This window comes from Pelophylax lessonae (genome assembly GCF_965119305.1).
Source record: "Pelophylax lessonae genome assembly, chromosome: 7".
Classification (NCBI taxonomy): Eukaryota; Metazoa; Chordata; class Amphibia; order Anura; family Ranidae; genus Pelophylax; species Pelophylax lessonae.
Window position 1 is genome coordinate 204,061,830 of NC_138774.1, and position 26,492 is coordinate 204,088,321.

The following is a 26,492-nucleotide window of genomic DNA, read 5'->3' on the forward strand; positions in this document are numbered from 1 at the left end:
GTAGGGACTGGGTGTACAAGAAGGAAAACATTTTAGTACTTTTGGTGCTTTCCTATTTTTATAACCAGTCTCTACTAGAAGAATAAAATCCAGACAAATCTCAATGTTCTTCACTGTACAAGAAAATGTGCTTTTATGTCTGTCTGTGTGCCTGTAGGGGAATTTCCCTTCAGTTCCACTTCTGTTAATCCCCAGATGGATAGAAAGTGGGGAGACTCTGTCTAACACCTGTTACATAGGTAGGAAGTTATGGGAATTTCCTCTGACTTCCTATTCTGTCTGATATAAGTCAAATAGACAGGAAGTAGGAAGATTCTAACACCTATTAAATAGCGAGAAAGTTGTGAGAATTTCTTTTGCTTTCCTTTGTGTCTGACAGCTGACAAATGGACAAGGAAATCTCCAGAGACACAGACAGCAAATGAAAACTGACAAGTCAAGATTGGCTAAAGTTGGGCTCTGAAGGAGTTTTCTGCTAAAGTAAAGGGGGTTTCTACACTAAATGTATTTGCTTATTCAGCCATGCCTGAGATACAACACAAAAATAATAATATGTAGAAAGTACTAAGAGCCCGGACTGTGGGTACTTGACTCTGATCTTTGCTCTTTATTGTACAGTATGTCATCTTCTATTTCATTCACAGATAGTGACTATTCACCAAGAACCATTCGTTTACGTCAAGGCAGCATTACCAGATGGTACCTGTAAAGAGGAATACGGTATAACTGGGGAGCTCATCAAAAAGGTTCAATGCCAAGGGCCCAACGAGACCACCCCAGGTAAGTACAGAATTGTAACTTTTGGCTACTAAGAGGCTGTGCATGATATAAACATTATACATCTTTTCTTTTAAAGTGGAGCTCCAGCCAAATTTATATATTGTTTCATTTTGGACAGGGTTAAGAAGGGTTGAAATCTCTGCCCAACTTTTATTGCTGTCTTTTTTTGGGAAGATTTATATTCCCTTCCTGTTCTACTGACCACATGGGAAGTGAGGGGAAATCTCACCACAGAAAATATTGATGGCAGCAGGGGCAGACTGACCGGTCGGGCACTTCGACCATGGCCCAAGATCCTGACCGCAGAAGGGGGCCCACCAGCGTCACTTGCTGGAACTCTCAGGGTCGGTCCGGCGTCTAGGGACAAAAAGACTTCCAGCTGCAACCATCTTTTTCGGGCCTGGCTGGGCTCCAGCGCTGCCTCAGAGGGGAAGGGGGGAGGGCAAGTGCCGCCAGATTACACACAGCAGGGATCTCTGGTGCTCGCTGTCACACAAAGTCCCACCTCCTGGACTGTCTCCTTGATAGACAGCACACTGGTCCAATGCCAGGACGTGTGACGTCTATCAAAGGAGCCGGTCCAGGAGGCGAGACTTTGTGATCCAGCAGTTCACCTCTCGAATCCCTATGCATTGATGGGGCACTGATGAGACTGCAATAATGGGCACTGATCAGGCTGCATTGATGGGCACTGGTGAGGCTGAATTGGTGGGCACAGGTGAGGCTGCATTTATGGGCACTGGGGAGGCCTAATTGATGGGTACTGGTGAGGCTGCATTGATAGGCACTGACCAGGCTGCACTGATGGGCACTATTGAGGCTGCATTAAAGGGGCACTGGTGAGGTTGCATTGATAGGCCACGATTAGGCTGCATTGACTGGCACTGGTGAGGCTGCATTGATGGGCACTGATCAGGCTGCATTAATGGGCACTGGGGAGACTGCATTGATGGGCACTGGTGAGGCTGCATTGATGGGCACTAAAGGGGCTGCATTGATGGGCACTGGGGAGGATTAATTTATGGGCACTGGACAGGCTACATTGATAGGCATTGACTAGGCTGCATTAATGGGTTCTGGTGAGGCTGTGCTGATGGGCACTGGTGAGGCTGCATTGATGGGCACTGATAAGGCTGCATTGATGGGCACTGGCGAGGCTTAATTGTTGGGCACTGGTGAGGCTGCATTGATAGGCACTGACCAGGCTGCACTGATGGGCACTGGTGAGCCTGCATTGATGGGCACTGATGAGGCTGCATTAATGGGCACTGATGAGGTTGCATTGATGGGCACTGATGAGGGTTCTCTCTAACATAGACTCTCAAATGAACACAGAGAGTACCTGCACATGCACGCAACACCATTTCGTGTTGCGCCGCACGCCTCCACCCACTGGGCCTGCTGCAATCCTGCTAGTTCCACTGTCTTGGATAGGGCAAAAGCTGCCGCCTCCCTCCGAGTCCCTCCCTCCCCTCGGCAAACAGTGCCCGGAATGGCGGAAGAAGAGAGGACACACCAGCTGACCACAGCAGGGCCAGGGTGCCAGCCAGCCACCCACGCTGGTGACCCACCCACAGAAGGACCAGGGTGCCACCCAGTCACCCACAGTGACCCATCCACAGCAGGGTCAGGATGCCAGCCACCCACGGTGAGCCACCCACACCAAGGAGCCAGTCAGCCACAGCAGGGTACCAGCCAGTCACCCACAGGAGCCAGCCAGAGAGGACATGGGAGGTAAGGTTAGAGGATCGCTACGCAGTGCCAATTTTATTTCTACTTTATGAGAGGTTGGGGCAGGGGTGAGAGTCATGGCACAAGGAGGGGGTCCCATGAGGACCAGAATGAATGAGGGTGTTCACTGTACACTCTGCTCCTTCCAGGTCCCATTATACTACTTTGTATTCTCTAATTAAACCTGGAGGGGATTCTTTCTAACAGACTCTATATTGAAAACTGAAAGGACCCCTCCCCCTCCAGGTCCCATTAAACTCCCTTGTAGTCTCTAATGAACACTGTTAGAGAAAGACCCCACTCCAGGTCCCATTAGACTCTGTTGTAGACTCTAATGGGGCCTGCAGGGTCACATTCTAACAGACTGTCTAACAGACACTGCTAGAGAGAGAGACACCCCTCCAGATTCCATTAGACTCCTTTGTAGTCTCTAATGGACAATGTTAGAGAGAGACCCCCCTCCAGGTCCCATTAAAAAAATGCAGAAGTTGTACTTTGTGCAAAATGTAGGGGTGGGATCAGGGGCGGGTCATGGGCAGGGCTAAATGTTGTCAGTCCGCCCCTGGATGGCAGTAAGAATAAAAGGTTCTAACTGGGGTCATGACTACAGATCATAGAGCCCAACTGCAAAGTTTTGATAGGGCCCCAGCTTCCTTGAGCTTTCCTCTTTATGACCTCTTTTTTTGACGCACTTACCAAATGTATTGCATTAACTTACCTGACATGCCCAAACATAGCTACTTTAGCATGAAGAGCAGAGGAACTCTTTCTTTGCAGAAAGAAAATGGGAGAACTGGTACAGCAGCAGCTGATGCAGGGGCTCCTCATTTGGGGTTTTCTTTGCAGGGCTAACTAAAACTGTAGAAGATGCCCAGGTCTCATGCTACCTGCCTTCCCCCAGAGAGGCCATTTAAGCCATAGTCTATGAATAGGTGGGACCAAGCTGTCAGTAAAGATGGAGTGATACACCTGTGACTGGCACAATATTTACTCCAATATTTGTAGGGAAAGTGGTCTTGCTTCTCCCCTCAGTCTCTGCACATATGCATGTTAATGAGACCTCTGAATGAAGGTTCAAGCTCTGGTCCCAACCATTACAGGTCCTGACTTTTTGCATATAGCACAGATCCCCAGGAGTGCATAGTACCTAGATCCCATGGTCACTTTCTGAAAGAGCGCTGAGCCCTATAGCAGCCAAATGGGGTGCTATGGCTATAGTTATGCCCCTGGTTCTAACCTTCCAAAACCATCTAAAAATAAAATAAAAAGATTAAGCTGGTGTTGCACTTTAAATGCACATGGCTTGTCAACTGTAAATACAGTTTAAATCCTGCAACCATTACAGTTCAAGTTCAACATTTCCCTGCAAACATTTAAATAAAATGTGAATCACAGGTGCTGATACATTCACTTAGATCAGGGGTGTCAAATTAAATTTCACGGCAGGCCGCATCAGCATTATGGTTGCAGGAGTGCAGAGTAGAGGGGTTCGCTGTGTACAGAGTGCATGGTTGAGGAGTGTGCTACATACAGAGTGCAGAGTTTAGGGGTGTGCTATGCTCCCTTTCACAGGCTGTCCACATCTCCCTTCCACCACTCTTTGGCTCCGACCTCTGCACCACTCTCCCCCATCCCCCACCTCTGCATATATCACCCTCCATAGCCCTCACCCCCTCACCCTCAAAAGCTTCCTTGCACCTTACATACCTTTCAGCTGCAACTGTAACATGGTTCACAATAAGGTAGGATGATCAGGGAGCTGCAAAACTGGGCATGGTACAAAGAATTTAAAAGGTAGAAAAAACACATGAACCGCAAAAAAGAATGTTTTTTGGGGGGGTTTAATTATCTTTTTAAATGCATGCACTGCGCTGGCTGGAGATAGGGAGATTTATCATAGGGCTGGATGTGATAAGCCATAATTTTAGGTAAGAGTCAGCCAATGGCTTCTTGGGAATGAGATATCTCTAAAGAGATGTTTATGGTAACAAAGTATAATATTAATTTATTGTCTTGCATCAATAGTCTCTTTGATGGATAAGATGTTTATTTTTTTTAAGAAAAGTCTTCTTCAAAATGTTACCCTAAATGCACAGCTTCTCTGTTGAGCTCCAGATAAACTACAGGTCCTTCTTATTTTAGATGGGGGAATTATCCTGGTTCCATCTTACATCATCGATCTCCCACTTCCATCATCTCATTTGCAACTATAGAGTTAACCATCTCCCTTTGTCTCACTAGGTCGCCCCACCATCCCCCAGTGCTGTTATGGCTTCTGCATTGACCTGTTGCTGAAACTCGCTAAAGAAATGAGTTTCAACTATGAATTCCACCTGGTGGCTGATGGGAAGTTTGGTACACAGGAGCGGGTAGGTGATTTACATACTCTCCTCCAATATTAAGTGCATGGTTGTTACTAATCTCAGCACTTGGCAAATCTGCCATTGGGCTGAAGTAAATTATGCTTTCTGTTAGCTTGTAACTGTAACTTGTGCAATAAAGTCTTGTTTTTTGTTTGGTGGAACTATTTTTTTATTTTTTCTTGCCATGTACAGTATTATTTCCAAAAAAACTTTCTTTTTATAGCTGAACTCCAGACTAAACATATATTGTCTAAATACAAGAATCGTGTATTCTTCTTGAATTGTGCTGTGATTTTTCAATTTCTTCCAGATCTGTGCAGTAATCCAGTGCGAAACTTTATCTCTGTGCAGGAGCTTCCTGTAATAAAGACCAGTCACTGCTGCTCTCCCTCATTGTGCAGGGTGACTGGTCCTGTATTTTCCTGCAGGCTGCCTGTAGTGGGCGGGGCCTGCTGGGTCTTTCCCACAACTCTGCTCAGCTATGCACAGCACAGTGATTATGTCACTGCTATGTTTACAAGGTATTATCTGCATTTGTAAAGGTATTTGGTGGACATAAAATGGATTTATATCATTTGTGGCTTTGGAGAAATATATTTAAATAAAGGTTTCAGCTTTTGATGCTAGAGGCATAGGTACCTGAATATTTATTGATAGTTTCCTAGATAGCAAGGATAACTTGCCACAAATTTGTGGCAGTGTGGAATTGTAAATTTTGGTAACTTGCTGCACATTTTCACTGGCAAGTTGTACTCTTGCAGAGCATTTGAAGCACAAGTTCTAGTTGACACTTTTTCCAAATTTGTAACAAATTTGCATGGAAAGTCTCTAGCAAGAGCAAAGTTGCAGTGGTGAGTCTACAGCAAGAGCTCTGCAAGTCACAGTGACCCCTGTGTTGGGATGACTATTGCACAACATAACTGAACCAGAAATTGCAGCAGACTTGCAGAATGTTTGCAAAGAAAGTTGATCTGGAGTCATGCAATGAGGACTTGCTGCAATTGTGTGTAGCTATATTTCCAGGCCTGTGGCCTGAGATGGGTCTGCCATTGTTACCGGTTACCTCTCCAGCCCATGTAAGCTGCGACCCTGGGGGAGAGAACTGACACATTGACAACTCTGGCATCTTTTTTGGTTGTTTTATTGTATTTTTAGGGGATGGGAGAAGGGAATGAGTGGGATACTCCTTTGGCTCGACTATGTACAATTCTGGGACTTTATAGCAAAAATGCCCGTTAGCTCTGTCTTGACACGACGCTAGCCAACGCTTACTGGCGATTTGAACACACTATCTCTGAAAGCTGTGCTGAAACTCCGACTTAAGTCCAAAAGATCCAGGACTGTAGAACATTGAACGTCTGACACTGACTTCTCCCTCCAACCTTGCACTGGCTTGAGGTAGCTTGCTGTGGATTCCTGTATGGCTGCAACTCCTAACTGATGCACTACACACTGTGCACTGACTCTTTAGGGCCCGAACTACAGGTACCCCCTTTATCACTTCAGGGTCCTCAACCTGGGAGCCCCTCTATCACTTCAGGGTCCTCCGACCAGGCACCCCCTTTACAGCTAGCTGATACTTGGATCCTAGAACCTTCTCCGGAGTGGAGAGTGCCTCTAACACTAGGCAGACCCCCAGGGGCAATCCTCAGTACTCACGACCTGTGTAGGCTTTCCTGGGACTGGACCCCCTCTTGCTCTCCTCTGGTTCTCGGCACACTGGATCCCCTTCAGCTCAACTTAGCACTCTCTTGATTCTCAGGTAGCACCTGAGACATCCGCTTCCTCTGACAGGAGGAGAGACAGCCGTCCTCTCCCTCCTGGGACTCTGCTTCCCGCCAAAGACCATGAGTCATGCCCGTCTCTCAGACTTATACACACTCCCAGAATCCTTTGCAGCAGAATCTGCCTTTTGGGGTAGTTACAAGCCTGAATGTGTCTCTGATTGGGTTTCCTCCACTGCCCTATGAGAAGCCTCTCACAGAGCCAGTGGGGAGACTCCCTTCTCAGCAGACACAGCTGGAAGCCATGACACCCTAACCAAAAAGCAATCATGGCCCTGCTGTTAGGCTGACAAGGCCCATTATGCATTTACCTAGCACCTACCTGTAGGGTGCTACATGTGTAAAAAACTTGTGAAGACTGGCAAGTCTAGCAATAGCTTAGCAAGTCATTTTCCAACTTGCAGCACTATTGCTTGCTATCTGGGTTCCTGTGATCCCCTATACAGCAACACTCAGGTTGAGAGAGGTGGTAACGGTACAAGGAGCCAATCAAGCTCTGTAGTAGTGCACACTTACTATATGGAGGAGAGAGCGGAGTGAGCAGAGAGATGAACTGATCAGCGTACTACTGTACCTTCTTTGTCCAGTCAGCTGGCTATGGGGAAATCTTTGACCTAGCTGTGCTTCTGCTGCACAATTACATACACCTTGGCAGATAAAGCAGTGCTTATAAAGTATTTCAATTTTTATATGGAGATCAGAATTAAAGTGGAATTCCAGTCAAATTCTAACTAAGCCTAAATCTACCACTCCCACCCCCATTCTAAGACTATTTTATCTACCCTGTAAAAGAAAAGATGCCCATAATTACTTATCCTAAAGCTGCTCCTATCCAGTCACATGATTGGGTTCCAGCACCAGCTTCAGTGAAGAGGAGGGAGAGTCGACAATGGCTGCTCCATAGTGAGTCTATGTGTGTACTCACCGTCCAGGCTCTTCAGCCATTGAACGCTGCCTCTCCTATACACCGAAGCTGGCGCTGGAACCCGATCATGTGACCAGACCAGAGTAGATTTAGGCTTAGTTAGATTTTGTCTGGAATTCCACTTTAAAGCCAACAGGCTATAGGCAACACAGGCTATTAGACCCCTGCATCCATGCAGAGGGCAATCAGCCTGTAAAAATCAATGACAGGCTGAGCGACATAATGAATGTATAGATCTTTCTGCACATCCCTGTGTGTATATGCATACAGGGGCAGATGCAAAACTCTAAATGCAGTCTATTTGCACCCAAAGCTGTGCATTCCACTCTGTAAAGATGTACACTCTTGGATGTGCAGGGAGATCTGTACAGCTGCTGCATCTGTCAGCCTGTCATTGATTTTTTCAGGCTGGCTGCCTGTGACTGCACAGAACACCAGTCACTCCTTGGTCACATAAAAGCTGCCCTCTGCACAGATGTAGAGGTCTATGCACCCATGTGAACGAACCCTAAAATGTGAAGAATGGTGGACATACCCACTTAGAGAATGTGCTATTTTTTAGCAATTTTTCAGCAAGGGTGCTAATTACACTTTCTAACATAAATATTTCTACAGGTTGCCTGTAAAAATCTATATGTATGAAAAATAATAAGGCATAGCCAAAAAAAAAATTAAATTGTTGTAAAAAAAAATATGCAATAAGAGCTCCTGGAAAATATGCTATGCCTTGCTTTTACATAACTCATCCATGCAAGCCTACAGGATGATTACAAGAAGATTTTCTATCCACTTGTCAGATTACAGACAGCTGCCGGTGCTTTAATCTGGGATAATACTTTATAAACTTTCTGTGTCTCTTTGCAGCAGGTTCTGCAGATGTTAGTGGAGCTGCAAACTTGCTCATTTAATCATTTTATCCTAATCTGATAAAAGTGTAGGATACAGAACGACTGAACTACCCTGAACTCTACCCATCCTGACACTGCAGGTTAATAACAGCAATAAGAAGGAATGGAATGGAATGATGGGAGAGCTACTGAGCGGACAAGCCGACATGATCGTCGCACCTCTGACAATCAACAACGAAAGAGCTCAGTATATTGAATTTTCTAAGCCGTTTAAATATCAGGGGCTCACCATCCTTGTGAAAAAGGTTTGTGATGGGAATTGTGCATCCATGATACAGTGCATGCCATGTTCTTAACTGTTGGATACAATGGGATGCCAGTCAAAGTCTTGGTTATAGTGGGGAAGACTTTTTATTGTTAGGGATATCTGCTCTCTTTAAGCTATGTGAAAGTAAAGCAAAATTACCTAAAGAGAAAAAGAGAGAGAGAGAAAAAAAATCCTGACAGAGGTTGTAACCCTTTTCTACTTAAAAAAAAAAATGAGTTCTTATCTGAGGGATTTCCTCTCAAGTCCTGTCATGGTGACTACACAGGACATGAAATCCCCCCAGCAAAGTCAGAGTCTATCACTATCCCAACCCAAAATTTTAACAGTTGTCAAGTCTGACTCAGTTTCTGGAGGTTGTGGCAGCCATACTGTTTTTTCATATTTTTCAGTATAGTGGGGGAGAGATAGAATCATTGTACAATTTTTGCTGCTATCCTGGGCTCTGGTAGAGAGTTTTACCCTTGTTCTACCAGACAGGAAATTAGAGAAATTCTCCAACAGTATCACAGGAAGAAATCTTTTTTTTTCCTTTTAAGTAGAGTAGTGGAACGTTAGACCTCCAATTTTTATTGCTGTCTGTGCAGATTTTCCTCACTTTCTGTCTGGTAAAACCATTGTCAGCAGTATAGGAACTGAGGATATACCTTTCCAGCAATTAAAACTGGGAAGGAGTTCTAATCTTTTCCCACTGCATCCAACATTTTGAAAAAACGATTTTTGGCTTGATATACACTTTAACATTTGCCAAAATATTTGATCTCTCCTTTGTGTATCAAGATTGTCAAGTCTTTTTCAGTTTATCCGAATGCAGCTCTATCGGTGGAATCTTAATCTGTGGCATATTAATTGTGTATATAGTATTCCTGTATTGTCTGTTCTTTTGTCTCCTTGCTGATAGGAAATACCTAGAAGTACCTTGGATTCATTCATGCAACCATTCCAGAGCACCCTATGGCTCTTGGTGGGTCTCTCTGTCCATGTGGTGGCGGTAATGTTGTATCTACTGGACAGGTTCAGGTCAGTTTAAAACCTAGACACATACAGTATATCAGATAATACATACATAAATACACCAAATCAGCAATAGTCACAATATGTTCAGTTTTGTACATTTATTTAATAAGTAACCTAAACAAACTGAAATGGGTTACCAGAGTAAAACCCTAATTAATACCACAAATGATTATCTTCTTTTAATTAACCTGTGTAGAGCTCCATTTGATTGTAAAGGGGCATGAATTACAGAGGAAAACTAGCACAAATACATAATACAGAAGGACACAGCTTTACTATACATACAGTAAAAGTTGTATGCTTCAAGCAAAAACTAGCTATAGAAGAAGCTTGCTTTGGACATAAAATGGTTTGATCTGGCTGTTTTGAGCTGAATTGGAACCATCGTCTCATATCTAGAGTACAAGCTACTGATCCCAGAAGAGAAAGATCAATTGGAATGGTTTGACGACCCTGTCCAGTTGCAATAGTTTCAGTTCACACTAGTACAACTTGTCAGGCGACTTGGTCAGCCTGGCAAGTTGTGCACCATCGCGGTCCATTGTGTGGTACAGGACCAGTTCTAATAGGAGCGACACAAGTCGCTCCGACTTAGAAAAAGGGTCCTGTACTACTTCGGGGCGACCTGGAGCGACTTACATAGACATTCATTTTATGAAGTCCGTGCAAGTCGTGCCGAAGTCGCGGTGCACCCGACTTCACAGGTCGCCCCCTAAGTCGGAGCGACGTAGTGTCAACCGGCACAAGACAGTTTTAGAAGTCTCCTTCCTCCACAACTGTTGGAGTGGTTGGAGGGTTAGAGATCAACTGATATCTGACAGTTGCAGGTCTCTCCACTGCTATACCACACACAATTGTCTCCCATCTTCTAAGTGGGCAATGCGTGATGTCATTTAGTTAACAAGACAGAAATAGTCAGACTTTAGGTGACCTTTTACCCCCATGATGCTCCAGGATCTGGCAAAGCAAACAGATATTTTGGGGGAAGGGGGTATACAGTTTTCAAAAGTATGCATTGGGAATTTTAATAAGCAAAGACTGAATATTCAGACTCCTGTGAGCACGCAGTTATGACTGGTTCTCTTTAAAGAGAGCCCATACTTTGTACATGCATGGCAAAACAGCTGGTTATACTTACCTGCCCTTCACTCTCTGCTGCTCCATTCACCCATGACATCAAATTTACTTACCAGATATGGGAAGCATTTACACATGCCTTTTCCTTGGATATAGTGCTAGTGCTTGGTAATTGACTGCTCAGGCATCCAAATTGTCACACTGGGGCAGGGAGATAGACTTCAGCCATGTGTAAGCTTCAAGATACAATTGTGTAAGCAAAACACAGACCCATGTTAAGCCAACTGAACAGCACATGCAGGAATTTTTTATGACCTGGAGGACTGCATATCGCCCTTAGATGTACTCTATACCGGTCTGTACAAGCTCTACTTTATTTTCCTAATTAATGTTAATTTATGTAATTTGCTTGTGATAGGAACATATTCAATATTGCGTAATATTTTGGCTTCTGTAGCAAAGGTTTACTGTAAAAAAAAAAAAAAAAAACAAGACGTGTCTAAAGGTAGAAGAGGTTCTGTTCTGTATGGTACAATTAGTACTAATAAAGATAGCTTTAAAGCAAATGCTCCCGTGCTGCACCCGAATCCCAAGAGGAGATATCCAACTGGCTGCTTTGGGCAGATATTCTTCCTCTTTATTGCATAAGATCTAAAATGATACAATGATCCATGATTATGTTACTCTCGATAAGATTTTGTACTATGCTTTATTATATATAACATGTATTTGCAGTCCCTTTGGCCGGTTTAAAGTGAACACAGAGGAAGAAGAGGAGGATGCACTGACGCTCTCTTCCGCCATGTGGTTCTCCTGGGGTGTCCTTCTGAACTCTGGTATTGGAGAAGGTATGGTTCCTGTCCATACCTTGTTAGCTTAGATCATGTATGAACATGTATTTTTTTAATTGGACAGGGCTCACTCTGGAACACAAATAAAAAGTTACATACCAAGGCATGTCATGGTGGAGCTACCCTTTAAAGCACTGCAAGGTGGCTGCAAAACATTGCTATGCGATGACAAACATATGTAACTGAAACTCTTACCATGAAGACCAAGTTATGCATCTGTCGAGTGAACTTGGTACACAAGGACCAGGATTGGTTTGGGCTTTCTCATATTGACTACTTTGTGACTCCATTGTTGTTATATGTATTATGTGACCACACTGGAGCTGTGGCACCCAGATTCAGTATACTGTATATACTGACGAGACTCGACAATTGGCTGCTGAACTTTTGTCCACTTTTATGATTATGAAGTTCAGTGTTGCTGTAAGCCCAGTGCCATCTATACCTCTACTCAGAGAATTAGAGATCAAGCTTCTAGTTGCTTTCACGAAAAAAGGGAGACCAGTGGTATTCTAATATGGGATAACGTATTATAGTCCCACCCTTTGGCGTCCTGAAACTCCAGACCCCTTGCTTCCTTCAAAAGAGCCCCCCCCCCCCTCCCCCAAATGTGCTAATCTGTGACAGCTGAAATTCCTGATTTTTTTTATTTCTACATGGTAGAATTTATGTTAGAAGATGAATACATGGTTGGGCTTGGTAATGAAAAGCACTTGGGCAGAACTAGCAATTCTGGTGGGGATATCTTGCCACCGCAATCCCAAAGGGTATAAGAAGCCAAAATGTAATTTTAAGTGTCCGTAACCATGCAGATTATAAACATCTGTTTTGTGTGACTATTTCCTTCAAAAAAAAAAAAAAAAGGATCCTGCAAAAGAAAAGTACTAATACATACATGCCTTGCTGCCCATGCTTTCGATCTTCATTCTCTTGTAGAGCTTTGACCAAATGAAGAATCGCCAGCATTCAAAGCTTTGGATGCCCCCCCGTCCTGCATTCACAGCTCGTGACAGGACACACAGGCATCCATCACATCCTGTTGTGTTGAATGCTGAAAAATTTGCTGGTCACTGTAACTTTACAAGACAGTAAAGATCTGAAGCATGGACAGTGGGTAATGAATTACTACGCTTCTACTACAGGGTTCTTTTTTTTTTTTTTTTTTGTGGTAACAGTATCGCTTTTAGGAGTATGTGGCTGAAAAAATCCACTGCTAACCAACTTATCTCAGATCTCTAAGGCCATTTGTATAGCCACTGCAGTAATGAAATCCAATTTTATTGAAGACTAAGCATCTCTAGCCATGTGTATATTAGATCGTTACCTTAATCTCCTTAATATCAATGGCATACTAATAAAAAAATAATTTATGTCAAGGTGATTGCTTATTTCCCAAGGTGCATGGCAATCCACAGAATTTATAATATTTTTAGCAGTGTTCTTATAATGCTGGCAATGTCTTTATATGCTATTAATCTTCGATGCCCTACTTTCATTAAATAAAAATCACTTAAAAGCACTGTAAGCACATATTGAAAGTTTGATAATACAGCGATACTATCATAAACATGTAAAGGTTTTTTTTTTTTTTAAACATGTAAAGGTTTAGAGGGTTATTGTAACTGATCCTACTTCAGATAAAGTTCTAAGTATTGGAAATACAGATAATTACTTCTTGGTGTTGCAATTTAAGTATTGAGCTGTCAGCACAAGGGTGAGGACCTGGCACAGCTTCTCCCAATATAGGAAGAGGTGAGCATAAAGGTTGGCTAAGTGTTAAGTCATTGGTAAAGCTTTATGTTATGTCAGTGGTCAGGGATTACATAGTTACTCACGTTAAAAAAAAGACACAAGTCCATCTAGTACAACCAATAAAAAGAAAAATCATACAATACCATATACATAATCCTATACCCACAGTTAACCCAGAGGAGGGCAAAAGAACCCAGAAAAGCATGATCCAATTTGCTGCAGCAGGGGAAAAAAATCCTTCCTGATCCCCAAGAGGCAATTGGATATTCCCTGGATCAACTTTACTTATAAATGTTAGTACCCAGTTATTTTATGTACATTTAGGAAAGAATCCAGGCCTTTTTTTAAAGCAATCTACTGAGCTGGCCAGAACCACCTCTGGAGGGAGTCTTTTCCCCTTTTTTACAGCTTTTACTGTGAAGAAACCTTTCCTATTTGTAGATGAAATCTCTGTTCTTCTAGACTTAAAGAGTGCCCCCTTGTCCTCTGGGATGACCTTAATGTGAATAACTCAAGTTCACTATATGGTCCACTTGTGTATTTGTGCATGTTGATCATATCCCCCCTTAATCTCCTCTTCCCAAGAGAGACAATTAGAGATAAAAGTTTTTGTTAGGATACAATTTGCTTTACCCACACACAGGTTCATTTAAATGCCCACTGCCCACCACCCCCTCTAAGTTATCCTCCCATGATGCAGCACTTCATGCCTGAACAGCCTTATTCTTGTTATATGAAGGGGTAGGGGGATTTGTTCCAAAGCATAGTGCAAGCTCCATTTAGAGTGGTTAGGGGAAACCAAAGGACCTCTGAGCTTCTTTGGGCAAATGTGGAATAAATAAACCTTTTTTTTTAAAACAGTCTTAACGTTTTACTGCTTCTCCTTTTACAGGAGCCCCAAGGAGTTTTTCTGCTAGGATCCTTGGCATGGTTTGGGCTGGATTCGCTATGATCATTGTAGCTTCCTACACTGCCAACCTGGCTGCCTTCCTGGTGTTGGACAGGCCTGAGGAGAGGATAACAGGAATCAATGACCCCAGGGTTAGTATGAAGACCATAGAATATTCTTTTTCTTAAAAAGGTGACTCGACAGAAACCTTACATTTCAGTATTAAGACAAACAGGGGTGTATTGAATAATCCAAGTCATTATACCTTTTACGTACTCTAGAGATTACATTTTACCAATTAAGCTATTGCCTTAGTTTTTCCCAAAATAGAATCTCACTCCTGCTGCAAACCTTAGAATATAATATTCATTTTAAATTTTAGATGAGTAGACCAAGACCTCATTATTTGTCACTAGGGTGAAGGGAGGGGGCAAGAATAGTAAAGTATTTGAAAGATATAGGAAGCCTACATATAGTTTAAAGTGCAAAGGACTCCTCATCCAGGAAAAGTTGAGTTTTTGCGTAATGTTGGCATTTAAATCAACTAACCCCTATTTGAAACCAAAGCCCCTGTTCCTCTTTCCTCTTCAGTTGTACCTCTTTTGGTCTGACGTATAGGCCTCTGAAGAAAATGTTTTATTTAAAGTGATTGTAAACGATCACCTTGTAAAACAACCCATTCATTTTAAAATAGAAATGAAAGGCAAAACATTTTTGTATAGTTATAAAAAAAATTATAAATACCTTTTTTCCCTTTTTTATAAATGCATTCCCTCTGTTCTAATGGCATAAGAGCTGGGGGAGAAGAAGCAGCATTACACTGAGCAGGACTCAGTTTAGACTTAAAGGAAGCAATACAAAGAGAACAGGATACATTCCCATACAAGTACATGGTACAGCAGGCATATTTCAGAAATATGAAGTGTTGGGGTAACAAACGCTCAAAATTATTTTACTGCATCAACTTTTAAAATTGTATTATTGGTTTTGAACCAGTATACAAGAAAATGAGTGGTGAAAAAAAGTACTTGTTGGTTTACCAAATCATTTGATTTATTGTTTTCTTCATGGTCTGTGTATATGGGGGAAGGGAATGGCAGGGGTATGCCTTCTCCTATATGAGAAAAAAATATACTACAAAGAGATGTGTGTATATCCCTCGTGCCTATGGATGTTCCAACATGTGGGTAGAACTAAGAGAGGTAAATATATATATATATATATATATATACACATATATAAAGTGCAGCTGCTACAGGAAATGGAATGTGGTGAAAGTAAGGCCACAGTAAATTGAGGCCAGCTATAGCGCTTGCTTGAAATAAACCAGGGCTGGACAATCGCTTGTCAGTACCAAAGGTTAAAATGAGGGTGGGCTTCAGATAAAGTGCTGGATGCTAATAACTTAATCGAGTAATATAGATAAAACACAATAAGTGATAAATAGCAGAAAATGAAAATAATTGAGGTAGATATCACAATGATAGTATAAGAATATAATAAACGACGGATAAGCAGTAAAATAGTGGTGAGGAAGGTGCTATATATGAGTGATTAAAGCAATCAAAAATAGAATTAGTGATAACAAAACAAATAAATATATTCAATAAATTTAATCGATAAGTGCCTCAAGTGTAAAATGTGCAGGTAGAAAGAGTCCATAAATAAAAGTTCATGAGTGACTCAGGTGAAAATGCAGGTATATCTTGAGGGCCAATAAAAGGAAAAGTGCAGGTGATCTGTGTTGAATCCTCCAATGATCCAATGCTGGTACTTGTGGTGTCACCGTGGGGGATAATAGGAGAACACACTCACCAGATGATGTGGGTCTTATATACCATACGATATTAAGACCTATAATCGCTTTATGGCCACCAGGGCCAGAGAAGACACTGCTGGGCTCTGTAGTACCGCAATACTCAGGATCCCGTCTCCTGTATAACCTCCATCCTCAGGGTCCGGTCAGTTTATGCAGGGTAAAGAAAGGCTCCAGATAGTGTTGTACCATTAAAAAGTACTTTAATAGTGTAGGTAGGTGTACAATGCATAAAAACAAGAAAAACCGCCAGCCGAAATGGTGCCCGTGAGTGGAGAACGGTGAATACTGGCTTGCGTTCCACTCAGGCACCCGTGACGTATGCAGCGTGCGTTCCACCTTACGCACGTTTCGTCAATGCATATGACGTCTTCAGAGGTGGAGCGGCAGACTGACTCGGGGCCTTAAATGTGGTAATCGCCGCCCCTCACTCCTCCCAAACCAGAAAGTTTGCATGCGTAATGCGTCCTCTGCTGCTAAGAAACAATACGAGGCAGAAATAGCATTACAAAATTTCTGTGGCAGGGATATCTTTTCTCAGCAGTTAAACAGGAGGGCTGAATGATTGCAGTGACCAGTCTACACATCACTATATTTTATGCAATAGCAAAATTTAAGTGTAGCACCACCCCCGTAGGGGTTGCAAATAACAGGGTTCCCCACTTCTGCACAGCCAGGCCACAAGTAACTTCCACATTTTTTCCAGAGACAAGGAACTTTGTTTTTGATGTTTTATTAGGGGGGGGGGGGGGGTAATAACTTGGATGGGGAATAGGAATTATGGTAAGCCCAACTTCATAGCAAAAAAAACAGGGACAACTTCCTCCCCACGTACAACTCCAATTGATTCTTATCATTTACTCTGTACAACTCTGATTGATTCCTCTTCCTCAGTCTGTACAACTTTTAGTAGCAAACAGTCTCTGTTAGAAGAGCAACAGCCCCTTACAGACTAGAAACTTCCAGTGCCTTTAGGAAGTAGCACAATGTGTTGTGAACTGCATCCTGGAGCACCTCCAACTCCCTTGTAGACAATGGTCCCAGCTCTACCATTGCAGGAAATGCCAGCCCACCTGGCTGCTTCTCCACCAGCCCACCCGGCTGCTTCTTCCCCAGTCTACCCGACTGACTCTCTTCACCATTCTATCTGACTGACTGCTCCGGAGATCTCCCAGGGCAAGGTTAGGGAAGATTTAAGCACACCATTATCTTCCAAAGAGACCTACTACATGTGGCAATCTCTCTCCTTGTAATGCCCCATACACACGTGCAGATTATCTGCAGACTTTTGTCTGCAGACTTACCAAAACCATATAATATGAGGTCAAACCTAAACACTTTCAATTTGTATGCAATCCGGCAGGCCCTTGCACTACATAGAAAAGGTAAGTCTGCAGACAAAAGTCTGCAGATAATCTGCACGTGTGTATGGGGCATAAGTCCCTGCACCGTGCTACAGTACTCACACTTTCCTCATTGCTCCCGCTGCCTCTCAGGGAAGACTCGATCCAAGCTTCCCCTGGATACTCCAAAGCCAGCACTTAAGCCCCAGCCCAAGGCAGAACAACCCCCCCCCAGACTAGGGGGTTACCACAAGGGCCACCGACAGTCCCTCAGCACTCCATCCCCATTTTCCACCTGACTCCCCTGCTGGCACGACTCATTCATATTTAAGGGCTCACTTAGTCTCCTGCCAGGCCCACCACCTGGGGATTGGCTAAGCTCCCCTAAATTTACAGAACAACCCTTCTAGCCTTCGCTCTCCAGCTTCTAGAATGTTCTCCAACTTTCCAGAACCAGGAGGAGGAACCAGGGAGCTGCCTGCATGAGTCACGCAGCCCTAAACTCCAGTAAACCCTGACCAAGATTTAGACTCACAGGTTTTAAATATGAGTCAGAGTATAAAATTTCCTGCATTCACACTAGTAGCACAATAGAGGGTGCTACTTAAGGAAGAGTGAGCATGTAAAAATGTGAAAGCCACATCAAAAAAACTTTGGGATAAATACTGCACCAGAAATACATATATATTCATTCAAAATCTTCAATTATTTCCCTTTAAAACAATATATTACATTTGAGTTGAATCTGGAACTCGTCTGAAATAGTGAATGCAAACTCCAGTAGTTTATATGTAAGTAAAGGGTCAGTGCCAGGACAAGGGCATCCAGAGCCCAAGGCGAACAAGCCAAACTGTGCCTCCCCTCCCCAAGATGTATGAGCAATATGTGTCAGCAAAAATCCCCCAGTACACCCTCTGCCCCCAACTCCAAGTCCCCCTTCCCAGCACAAATCCCCCTGCAAACATGCCTGGGATACCCTGTGATCACTTTTATGTCTGCTGTAAATGACCCATCATGTAAAAACCATGCAACAACAAGCTGCTTGTTTCCAGGTTGCGTGAGTGAGAACAGTAATGAGACAGCACCTAAGATAAAACATTAAAGCGGTTTTATACTATTGGACATTTTTTTTTTCCTGCAAAGGAAAGTCATAATGTGTGTGTGTGTGTCATCAGCGCAAACGAAACCCTAAACTAATAATCAATACATGGTTTGCTGTGGCTGAAAGTGACTCCTTAAAGGAGTGTATACAAATAAAAAAAATCCATAGTAGCTGTGCTAACCAGTATGTAAATAAATAATACCCAAAACAACATACAAAAATAAAATGATACAATATGCGTGTTCCAACACCACTAACAAACAAGTTTAAAAATAATATTTAAATATTTGTGTGAAATATTTGTCCATTAATCTATTCTGTGCCAGTACTAGTGTGTAAAGTTGCTCATATGGTGATACACCCAACTGACCTGTACTTATATCCACCATCTTCCAGACTTCACACTCACCAGATGGCAGTACAATATGGGCCTTATCAAACTAAATGTCTCCAAGGTGTATGCAACAGCATTTCACTGATACAATTCCGATAACGATTCCAGGTCTATATAATGGTATTCCACTGATTCCTTATTTAGTCAAATTGGCTTCCCTCTCATGCACTCATGTAAATAAATAAAAGCCATCATTGCACAATATTCCATCCAATTTTATTAAAACTATATTTAAAAATTCTCACTCACTTTTAGAAGTGAGCAGCCTGATAAAGCATGTCCATTGTGAAACGCGTTGAGACTAGTGGAGTGAGGTTCGCGCTACTTCCGATTCCCGACCCGCATCGAAATAAAGGCTTGACACGCACGCTGGCTCCATTGAACAGAACAGTGGTCACACAGGCTTTTGTGGATGACTGGACAGACTTTGTGCCATTCTAAGGGCACTTCTAAACATGAGTGGGAAATTTTAAATATAGTTTTATTAAAATTGGATGGAATATTGCGCAATAGTGGCTTTTATTTAATTACATGAGTGCATGAGAGGGGAGCCAATTTGACCAAATAAGGAATCAGTGGAATACCATTATATAGACCTGGAATCGTTATCGGAATTGTGTCAGTGGAATGCTGTTGCTTACACCTTGGAGACATTTAGGAGATATTTACACTACCTATAGGTAAGCCTTATTATAGGCTTATCTATAGGTAAAAGGCATGTATGGAAGTTTACTTCCTCTTTAAAGAGGAACTTTAACTTGATTTTATTTTTTTTTTTTGAAAGTCAGCAGCTACAAATACTGTAGCAGCTGACTTTTAAAAAGCAGGAAGTTATTAGTCCCAGGGGTCCACTGCTGTTTTCTCGCATCTGATTTCTTCTTACCGCTGCAGGTTGTGGGCACTTTTACCTTGGATATGAGAGCAAGCTGTGGCTACCTGAGGATCCACAGCTGCCTTCCACTGTACATGCATGAGCTTGCACAGGAGGGTGCAAGAGGGGAGGAGATGGGGCAAAGGAAGTCATCCGCGCCTAGGAAAGGATTGCGGGAGAGGTATTGGGTACTAATAAAAATCAGTACTCACTCTGCCCCCTCCCAAAAAAATCTGTATCCCAGTTATCATTGGGTGCCCCCTTGCTTGTGACGTCATTGACCAGGGCATGATGGGTCGATGACATCACAAGGGGGCGGGGGTCACCCCGAAGGCGTAATTGTGTGGCCCTGCCCCTTAGTTATTTAAAAACTGTCAGACAGCAGAGCTGTCAGATGGCGGGAGCCTTCATCGAGCGCAGAACTCCAGAGTGCAGAACTAGATTCTGAGAAGTCACCCCCCCGCACCCCCACAACCACTGGGCCAGGGTTGTGAGGAAGAGGCCCTTGTCCCCATCAACCCCTCCCTGCCCCAGAGCCCCCCACCAATGTGGAGTGCATGTGGCCTGGTATGGTTCAGGAGGAGGGTGCGGCCGCTCACCCCCCCCCCTTTCCTGACCTGCCCGGCTGCATGCTCACATAAGTGTCTGGTATGGATTTTGGGGGGGCCCTAGGCCATGTTGAGTGATGAATCCTGGTTGTTAAGGATGCCAGCAGTCGGCTTCCCAGCCCGCTCCTTAACAACCAGCTATTCTTCACACAGAATTCAAATCGTTCAATCATTTTTCAACTGATCTTAATTTGAATCGTTCCGAAAATTTGAAATTAGTTAGAAAATGAATTTACGAAGCAAGATGAAAGGAGTTTCAATTAAATTTGGTACTATTTAATTCAGAGATTCAGATACATCTAAATCTCCGAATAACCAGAAATTTGTCCGAATTTATATTCGTACCGAAATGAATTGCACATGTCTAATGCTATTATTGTAATGCTTGGTCATAACCCGGAATATCTATTGCTTTCTACTTCAGTTGTTCTTCCCTCCTGACACTTAAAGATTAAAATTTGAGAATTTATTGATGCATTGTACTTACCCACGCATTAACACGAGTTATGCTTTGTATTTTGTAAAAAATGTATTAAAAACCTATTGAAAGTGAAAATGATCATAAATCAGGTTGTGAATCAATTTGCAGTTTATATTACATTGAACACAACTGCAGACTCATGGTATCAGAAGAGAATCAGAATTACAACTGGGAAATCTGACTGCATATAAAATACATAATTCGCAATTGATGTGTGTGTGTGTGACTGCATTTATTGTAAACACATGACATACTTAATACAATTTATAACTGCCATGGGCAGTATATCAATGCATGGAAACATATGCTGTTTCAATATTTGGAAAGGAATTGTTTTCTGGGATGTGTTCTGTGTAGGGTGTAAAGAGCAATAAATACAGTATATCATTGATAGGAGTAACTGGGCTGTAAATGGCTTCTCTAGGTATAATAGGCCCCAGATAGCATAAGATAAATAATAGCATAAGACACAAAACAAATATTGGCTCATGGTAAGAGATGGATGCCTGATGCCTCAGTGTTATCTTTGGAGACTGCAATTCCTTTAACTTGAAAATCTTGGTTTTCCTTGAACTGAGGGTAGGTAATGCTGTTTAACACACAGGTGCATTGTATTTTATACTTCTGACTTACTAACCTTTTTTTTTGTGTCCACAGCTTCGAAATCCCAGCGACAAGTTTATTTACGCAACAGTCAAGCAGAGTTCTGTGGACATCTACTTCAGGAGGCAGGTGGAGCTGAGCACCATGTACCGGCACATGGAGAAACACAACTATGAGAGTGCCGCTGAGGCCATTCAGGCGGTGCGAGATAAGTAAGCCTATCACTGTCTACACCAGGCATGTCCAGATGGTGGTTTTAATGGCGTTTGTGGCCCCCTTCATCCTTCTTTGTGGTTCTTGTTGGATTCAGAACATAAGATGAACAAGGTATACACCAAATACACCTCCAACAAGCAAAGACAAACAGTATCCCTGGTCTAGTAGGTCAAAGATGGAGGGTCACAATTAAAAACGCAAAAAGAAAAAAGTTTATCATTCAATGTCCAGGTTGAGCATTCAGAGTTCATATACAGTAGGTATGTGGCAGTTCATATAGGGATTCACACTTTTTCAGCATCAGCAGTCTTTCATCCAAATAGGATCTGAGAAGATTCCCACCAATACCATGTAAAAAAAGGAAAAAGGCAGGGGAGACAACACTGCTGGCTAAGCGTAGTTGTAAAAATAGTAGGAAGTAGTTGTAAGAATAGTAAACAGTAATGAAATAAGGCAATGCACTCAAATGCAAGTAATTTGGCATCACATATCAATAACTACTCTGCAGAATGTCCAACAGGGGGCAGTCTCCCAGTGACACCAACGGGTATAGGAGAAAAGCATCAATTTCCTTTTTAGTTTTTCTTAAAAGAGCTATACAGTCTGATAAATCTTCTGCATTTGACCAGTCCAGGCAGGGCCGGCCTTTGGGGTGTGCGAGCTGTGCAGCCGCACAGGGCGCCTTGGGCAACAGGGGCGCCATGCGGCCATCACAGCTTGCAGATGATCAGGCCGCACAGCGGGAGGTAAGCGGTGACCTCCCGCCAGCGCTTACCACCCGCTGTGCGGCTGTGCCTCGGTCTCCTATAGCTGCAGGGCTGAGCTGTGTATATCTCACACAGCTCAGCCTCAGAGCCGCCGCTGCCAGAGGAAAGAGATCATCAGCTCCTCCTCCTCCCGCCCCTTCTCCTCCTGGTCTGCCCCACACACACACCCCCGGGGATGTGTGGGTGGGAAGTTTAAAGAAAAAAAGAAAAGCTGCAGACAGCGTGAACCTCCATACTGAGGTAAGTAAGCTCTCTCTCCTGCAACAAATGTAAGGGGGGGGGCTCTGTGTGTGGGGGGGGTCTCTGATTTAAGGGGAGCTCTGTGTGGGGGGTCTCTGATGTAAGGGGAGCTCTGTGGGGGGGTGGTCTCTGATGTAAGGGGGGCTCTGTGTGGGGGGGGGTCTCTGGTGTAAGGGGAGCTCTGTGTGGGGGGTCTCTGATGTAAGGGGGGCTCTGTGTGGGGGGGGGTCTCTGATGTAAGGGGGGCTCTGTGTGGGGGGTTTCTGATGTAAGGGGGTTCTGTGTGGGGGGTCGCTGATGTAAGGGGGGGCTCTGTGGGGGGGGTCTCTGATGTAAGGGGGGCTCTGTGGGGGTCTCTGATGTAAGGGGGGCTCTGTGGGGGTCTCTGATGTAAGGGGGTCTCTGTGGGGGTCTCTAATGTAAGGGGGTCTCTGTGAGGGTCTCTGATGTAAGGGGGGGCTCTATGAGGGTCTCTGATGTAAGGGGGGCTCTATGAGGGTTTCTGATGTAAGAGGGGTCTCTAATGTAAGGGGGGATAAGTTATTAGTGATTATAAAAAAGAAAAGTCAATTAAAGTGCAAAATAAAATGTGCGGGGGGGGCGCCCAAGGATTAGCTCGCACAGGGCGCCTGAACACCTAAAGCCAGCCCTGAGTCCAGGTGTACTGGGTACCCTTTCCCCTTATGTTCTGAGTAGTTCTGCTGCCTTTACAACACAACTGTATCCTGTATTAATGTGAGAGAAACACAATCCTTAGGTGGCAACCCTGGGATTAACACTCCTAGAAGTGCCGGATTCTACGGAATCTTCAGTGGGTGCTTTCTTTTCACTGTTGAATGGATCAGTGGGGTGAGTAGCAGGAGGGGTGAATATTTATTGTCTTATTAGCAGGGGGAACATTATTTTGAAGATCGATTTTAGTGATAGAGTTAGGCCAATTTGCAGGAAAAAAAACATTTTACCTTGCACATATTGCTATGAGGCTAAGTACCAAAGTGATATTGTCTTTGTTCAATAATTATGTGTGATCCATGTTTGACACAATGTGGATTTGTAAAGATGAATTCTATTGAGTACAGCGCACTCTTTTGAGTTTGACATACTGTACCTAGTCTACAGGTAGATGTTGGACTCAAATTTAAGGCAACCAATCACTATTCACATACATACTTTTTCTAGGGATTCATAGTTTTAGTAACCGAGAGGGTTGAAATAATCAAACAGGATGTGGATTTGTTAAAATATGGGTGATGTTTGATGGAGATAATAGTAGGAGTCCAATTATGTGTGTTTCTAAAATGAGGATATTACATTATTTGTTCCACTTAGCTGTAAATAGTTCTTATCCGTGTTTTTTTTTAATGGATTCATTCATGCAAAAGTGTTATTTCAGTTAAAGTGATATTATATACTGTATTTTAAAAGAATAATATTACACTAAATCTTTATAAATGAATATCCTGATGATATACCTTTATATACAATGATTACATATAATAAAAATCTTTGACACGTCATATATATATATATATACAGTGGGTACGGAAAGTATTCAGACCCCCTTAAATTTTTCACTCTTTGTTATATTGCAATCATTTGCTAAAATCATTTAAGTTCATTCTTCTTCCTCATGAATGTACACATAGCACCCCATACTGACAGAAAAACACAAAATTGTTGACATTGTTGCAGATTTATTAAAAAAGAAAAACTGAAATATCACATGGTCCTAAGTATTCAGACCCTTTGCTGTGACACTCATATATTTCCATTTCTTCTGATCATCCTTGAGATGGTTCTACACCTTCATTTGAGTCCAGCTGTGTTTGATTATACTGATTGGACTTGATTAGGAAAGCCACACACCTGTCTATATAAGACCTTCCAGATCACAATGCATGTCAGAGCAAATGAGAATTATGAGGTCAAAGGAACTGCCTGAAGAGCTCAGAGACAGAATTGTGGCAAGGCACAGATCTGGCCAAGGTTACAAAAAGATTTCTGCTGCACTTGAGGTTCCTAAGAGCACAGTGGCCTCCATAATCCTCAAATGGAAGACGTTTGGGACGACCAGAACCCTTCCTAGAGCTGGCCGTCCGGCCAAACTGAGCTATCGGGGGAGAAGAGCCTTGGTGAGAGAGGTAAAGAAGAACCCAAAGATCACTGTGGCTGAGATCCAGAAATGCAGTCAGGAGATGGGAGAAAGTGGTAGAAAGTCAACCATCACTGCAGCCCTCCACCAGTTGGGGCTTTATGGCAGAGTGGCCCGACGGAAGCCTCTCCTCAGTGTAAGACACATGAAAGCCCGCATGGAGTTTGCTAAAAAACACCTGAAGGACTCCAAGATGGTGAGAAATAAGATTCTCTGGTCTGATAAGACCAAAATAGAACTTTTTGGCCTAAATCCTAAGCGGTATGTGTGGAGAAAACCAGGCACTGCTCATCACCTGTCCAATACAGTCCCAACAGTGAAGCATGGTGGTGGCAGCATCATGCTGTGGGGGTGTTTTTCTTTTTTTTAACAGTTAAATTTTTATTTTATTGTTACACATATAAACAACACAAATATTCCAATACAATACATTACTCTGCACAAGGAATAATTTTATCCATACCTACTAACACACACACAAAAAAAAAAAAAAAAAAAATTCTTAGGGAGAGGGAGGGAAGGGGAATATCAATAAACCAGTTTAAAAACAAGGAGAGAAGAAGAAAAAAAAAAAAAAAAAAAAGAAATATTAATTATAATAATAAGTGCCTACTTATATCATTATGGAACAGGTGACCTTGGCTCACCTACAGCGTCGATCCAGGCTGACCAGACTTTATCAAATTTTTTTGGACAATTCCTACTACCGTATGTAAAACGGTAGAATGGAAGTGTCTTAGTAACGGCAGCTATCCAGGATAATCGGGTGGGAGGTTCGGGTAACTTCCATCGCAAAAGGATTTCTCTCCTGGCATAAAACAGGGTATATGTAATGCACATTTTAGCATATTTGTCCCCAGCCAGTTCTGTAAGGTTACTCAGTAAAGTTACCTTTGGGTCCAAAGGAATCATGATGTCAAAGATTTCGCCAATAGTGTCCGTCACTTCTTTCCAAAAGGTTGCCAGGTCAGGGCACGACCAAACAACATGTAAGAATGTACCTATTTCATGCCCACATCTAATGCACAAAGGATCTTTCGTGGGGTATATCCTGGCAAGACGTTGCGGCGTATAATATGCTCTATGTAAGAATTTGAGTTGTATAAATCTGTCCCTAGCCGCTATCATTGAGGGGATATAATTATTAACCGAGTCCTCCCACTCTTCAATAGTCAGATCTGGAATGTCCTCCTTCCATTTATTATAGGTTTTCTCAGGGGACTGACTATGATCTGTTGAGAGTATGGAGTATATAGCAGAGAGAGTTTTCCCTATTACCTTAAAAGTTAACATTTTCTCCAAGGGGTCTGATTCCAGGACAACAGGGCCTTGGAACTGAGCCCGCATAGCATGACTAAGCTGGCTGTAACGAAACCCCATGGTGGGAGGTAATGAATGGGTGGACTGAAGAGCATTAAAGCCTTGAAGTCTTCCATCTTTAATAACATGTTTCATAGTCACAATCCCTCTAGCAGCCCATAACTGTGGATCAGGGAGATGATATAAATGTTTTAAATTAGGATTACCCCACAACGGAGTGTGGGGGGATATATGCAA

General features: G+C 42.9%; 1 protein-coding gene across 8 annotated transcripts in view; it reads left to right on the plus strand.

Moving 5' to 3' along the window:
- Positions 1-26,492, plus strand: part of GRIN1 (glutamate ionotropic receptor NMDA type subunit 1) — a 134,026-nt gene that overhangs the window by 74,141 nt on the left and 33,393 nt on the right. For all 8 annotated transcript variants that reach the window (XM_082263901.1, XM_082263900.1, XM_082263904.1 and 5 more), the window contains 7 exons: positions 645-780; positions 4,753-4,880; positions 8,572-8,736; positions 9,658-9,776; positions 11,586-11,698; positions 14,346-14,494; positions 21,615-21,772. In XM_082263901.1, the coding sequence (XP_082120027.1) occupies positions 645-780; positions 4,753-4,880; positions 8,572-8,736; positions 9,658-9,776; positions 11,586-11,698; positions 14,346-14,494; positions 21,615-21,772 (968 nt within the window). The remainder of the gene's footprint in view (positions 1-644; positions 781-4,752; positions 4,881-8,571; positions 8,737-9,657; positions 9,777-11,585; positions 11,699-14,345; positions 14,495-21,614; positions 21,773-26,492) is intronic.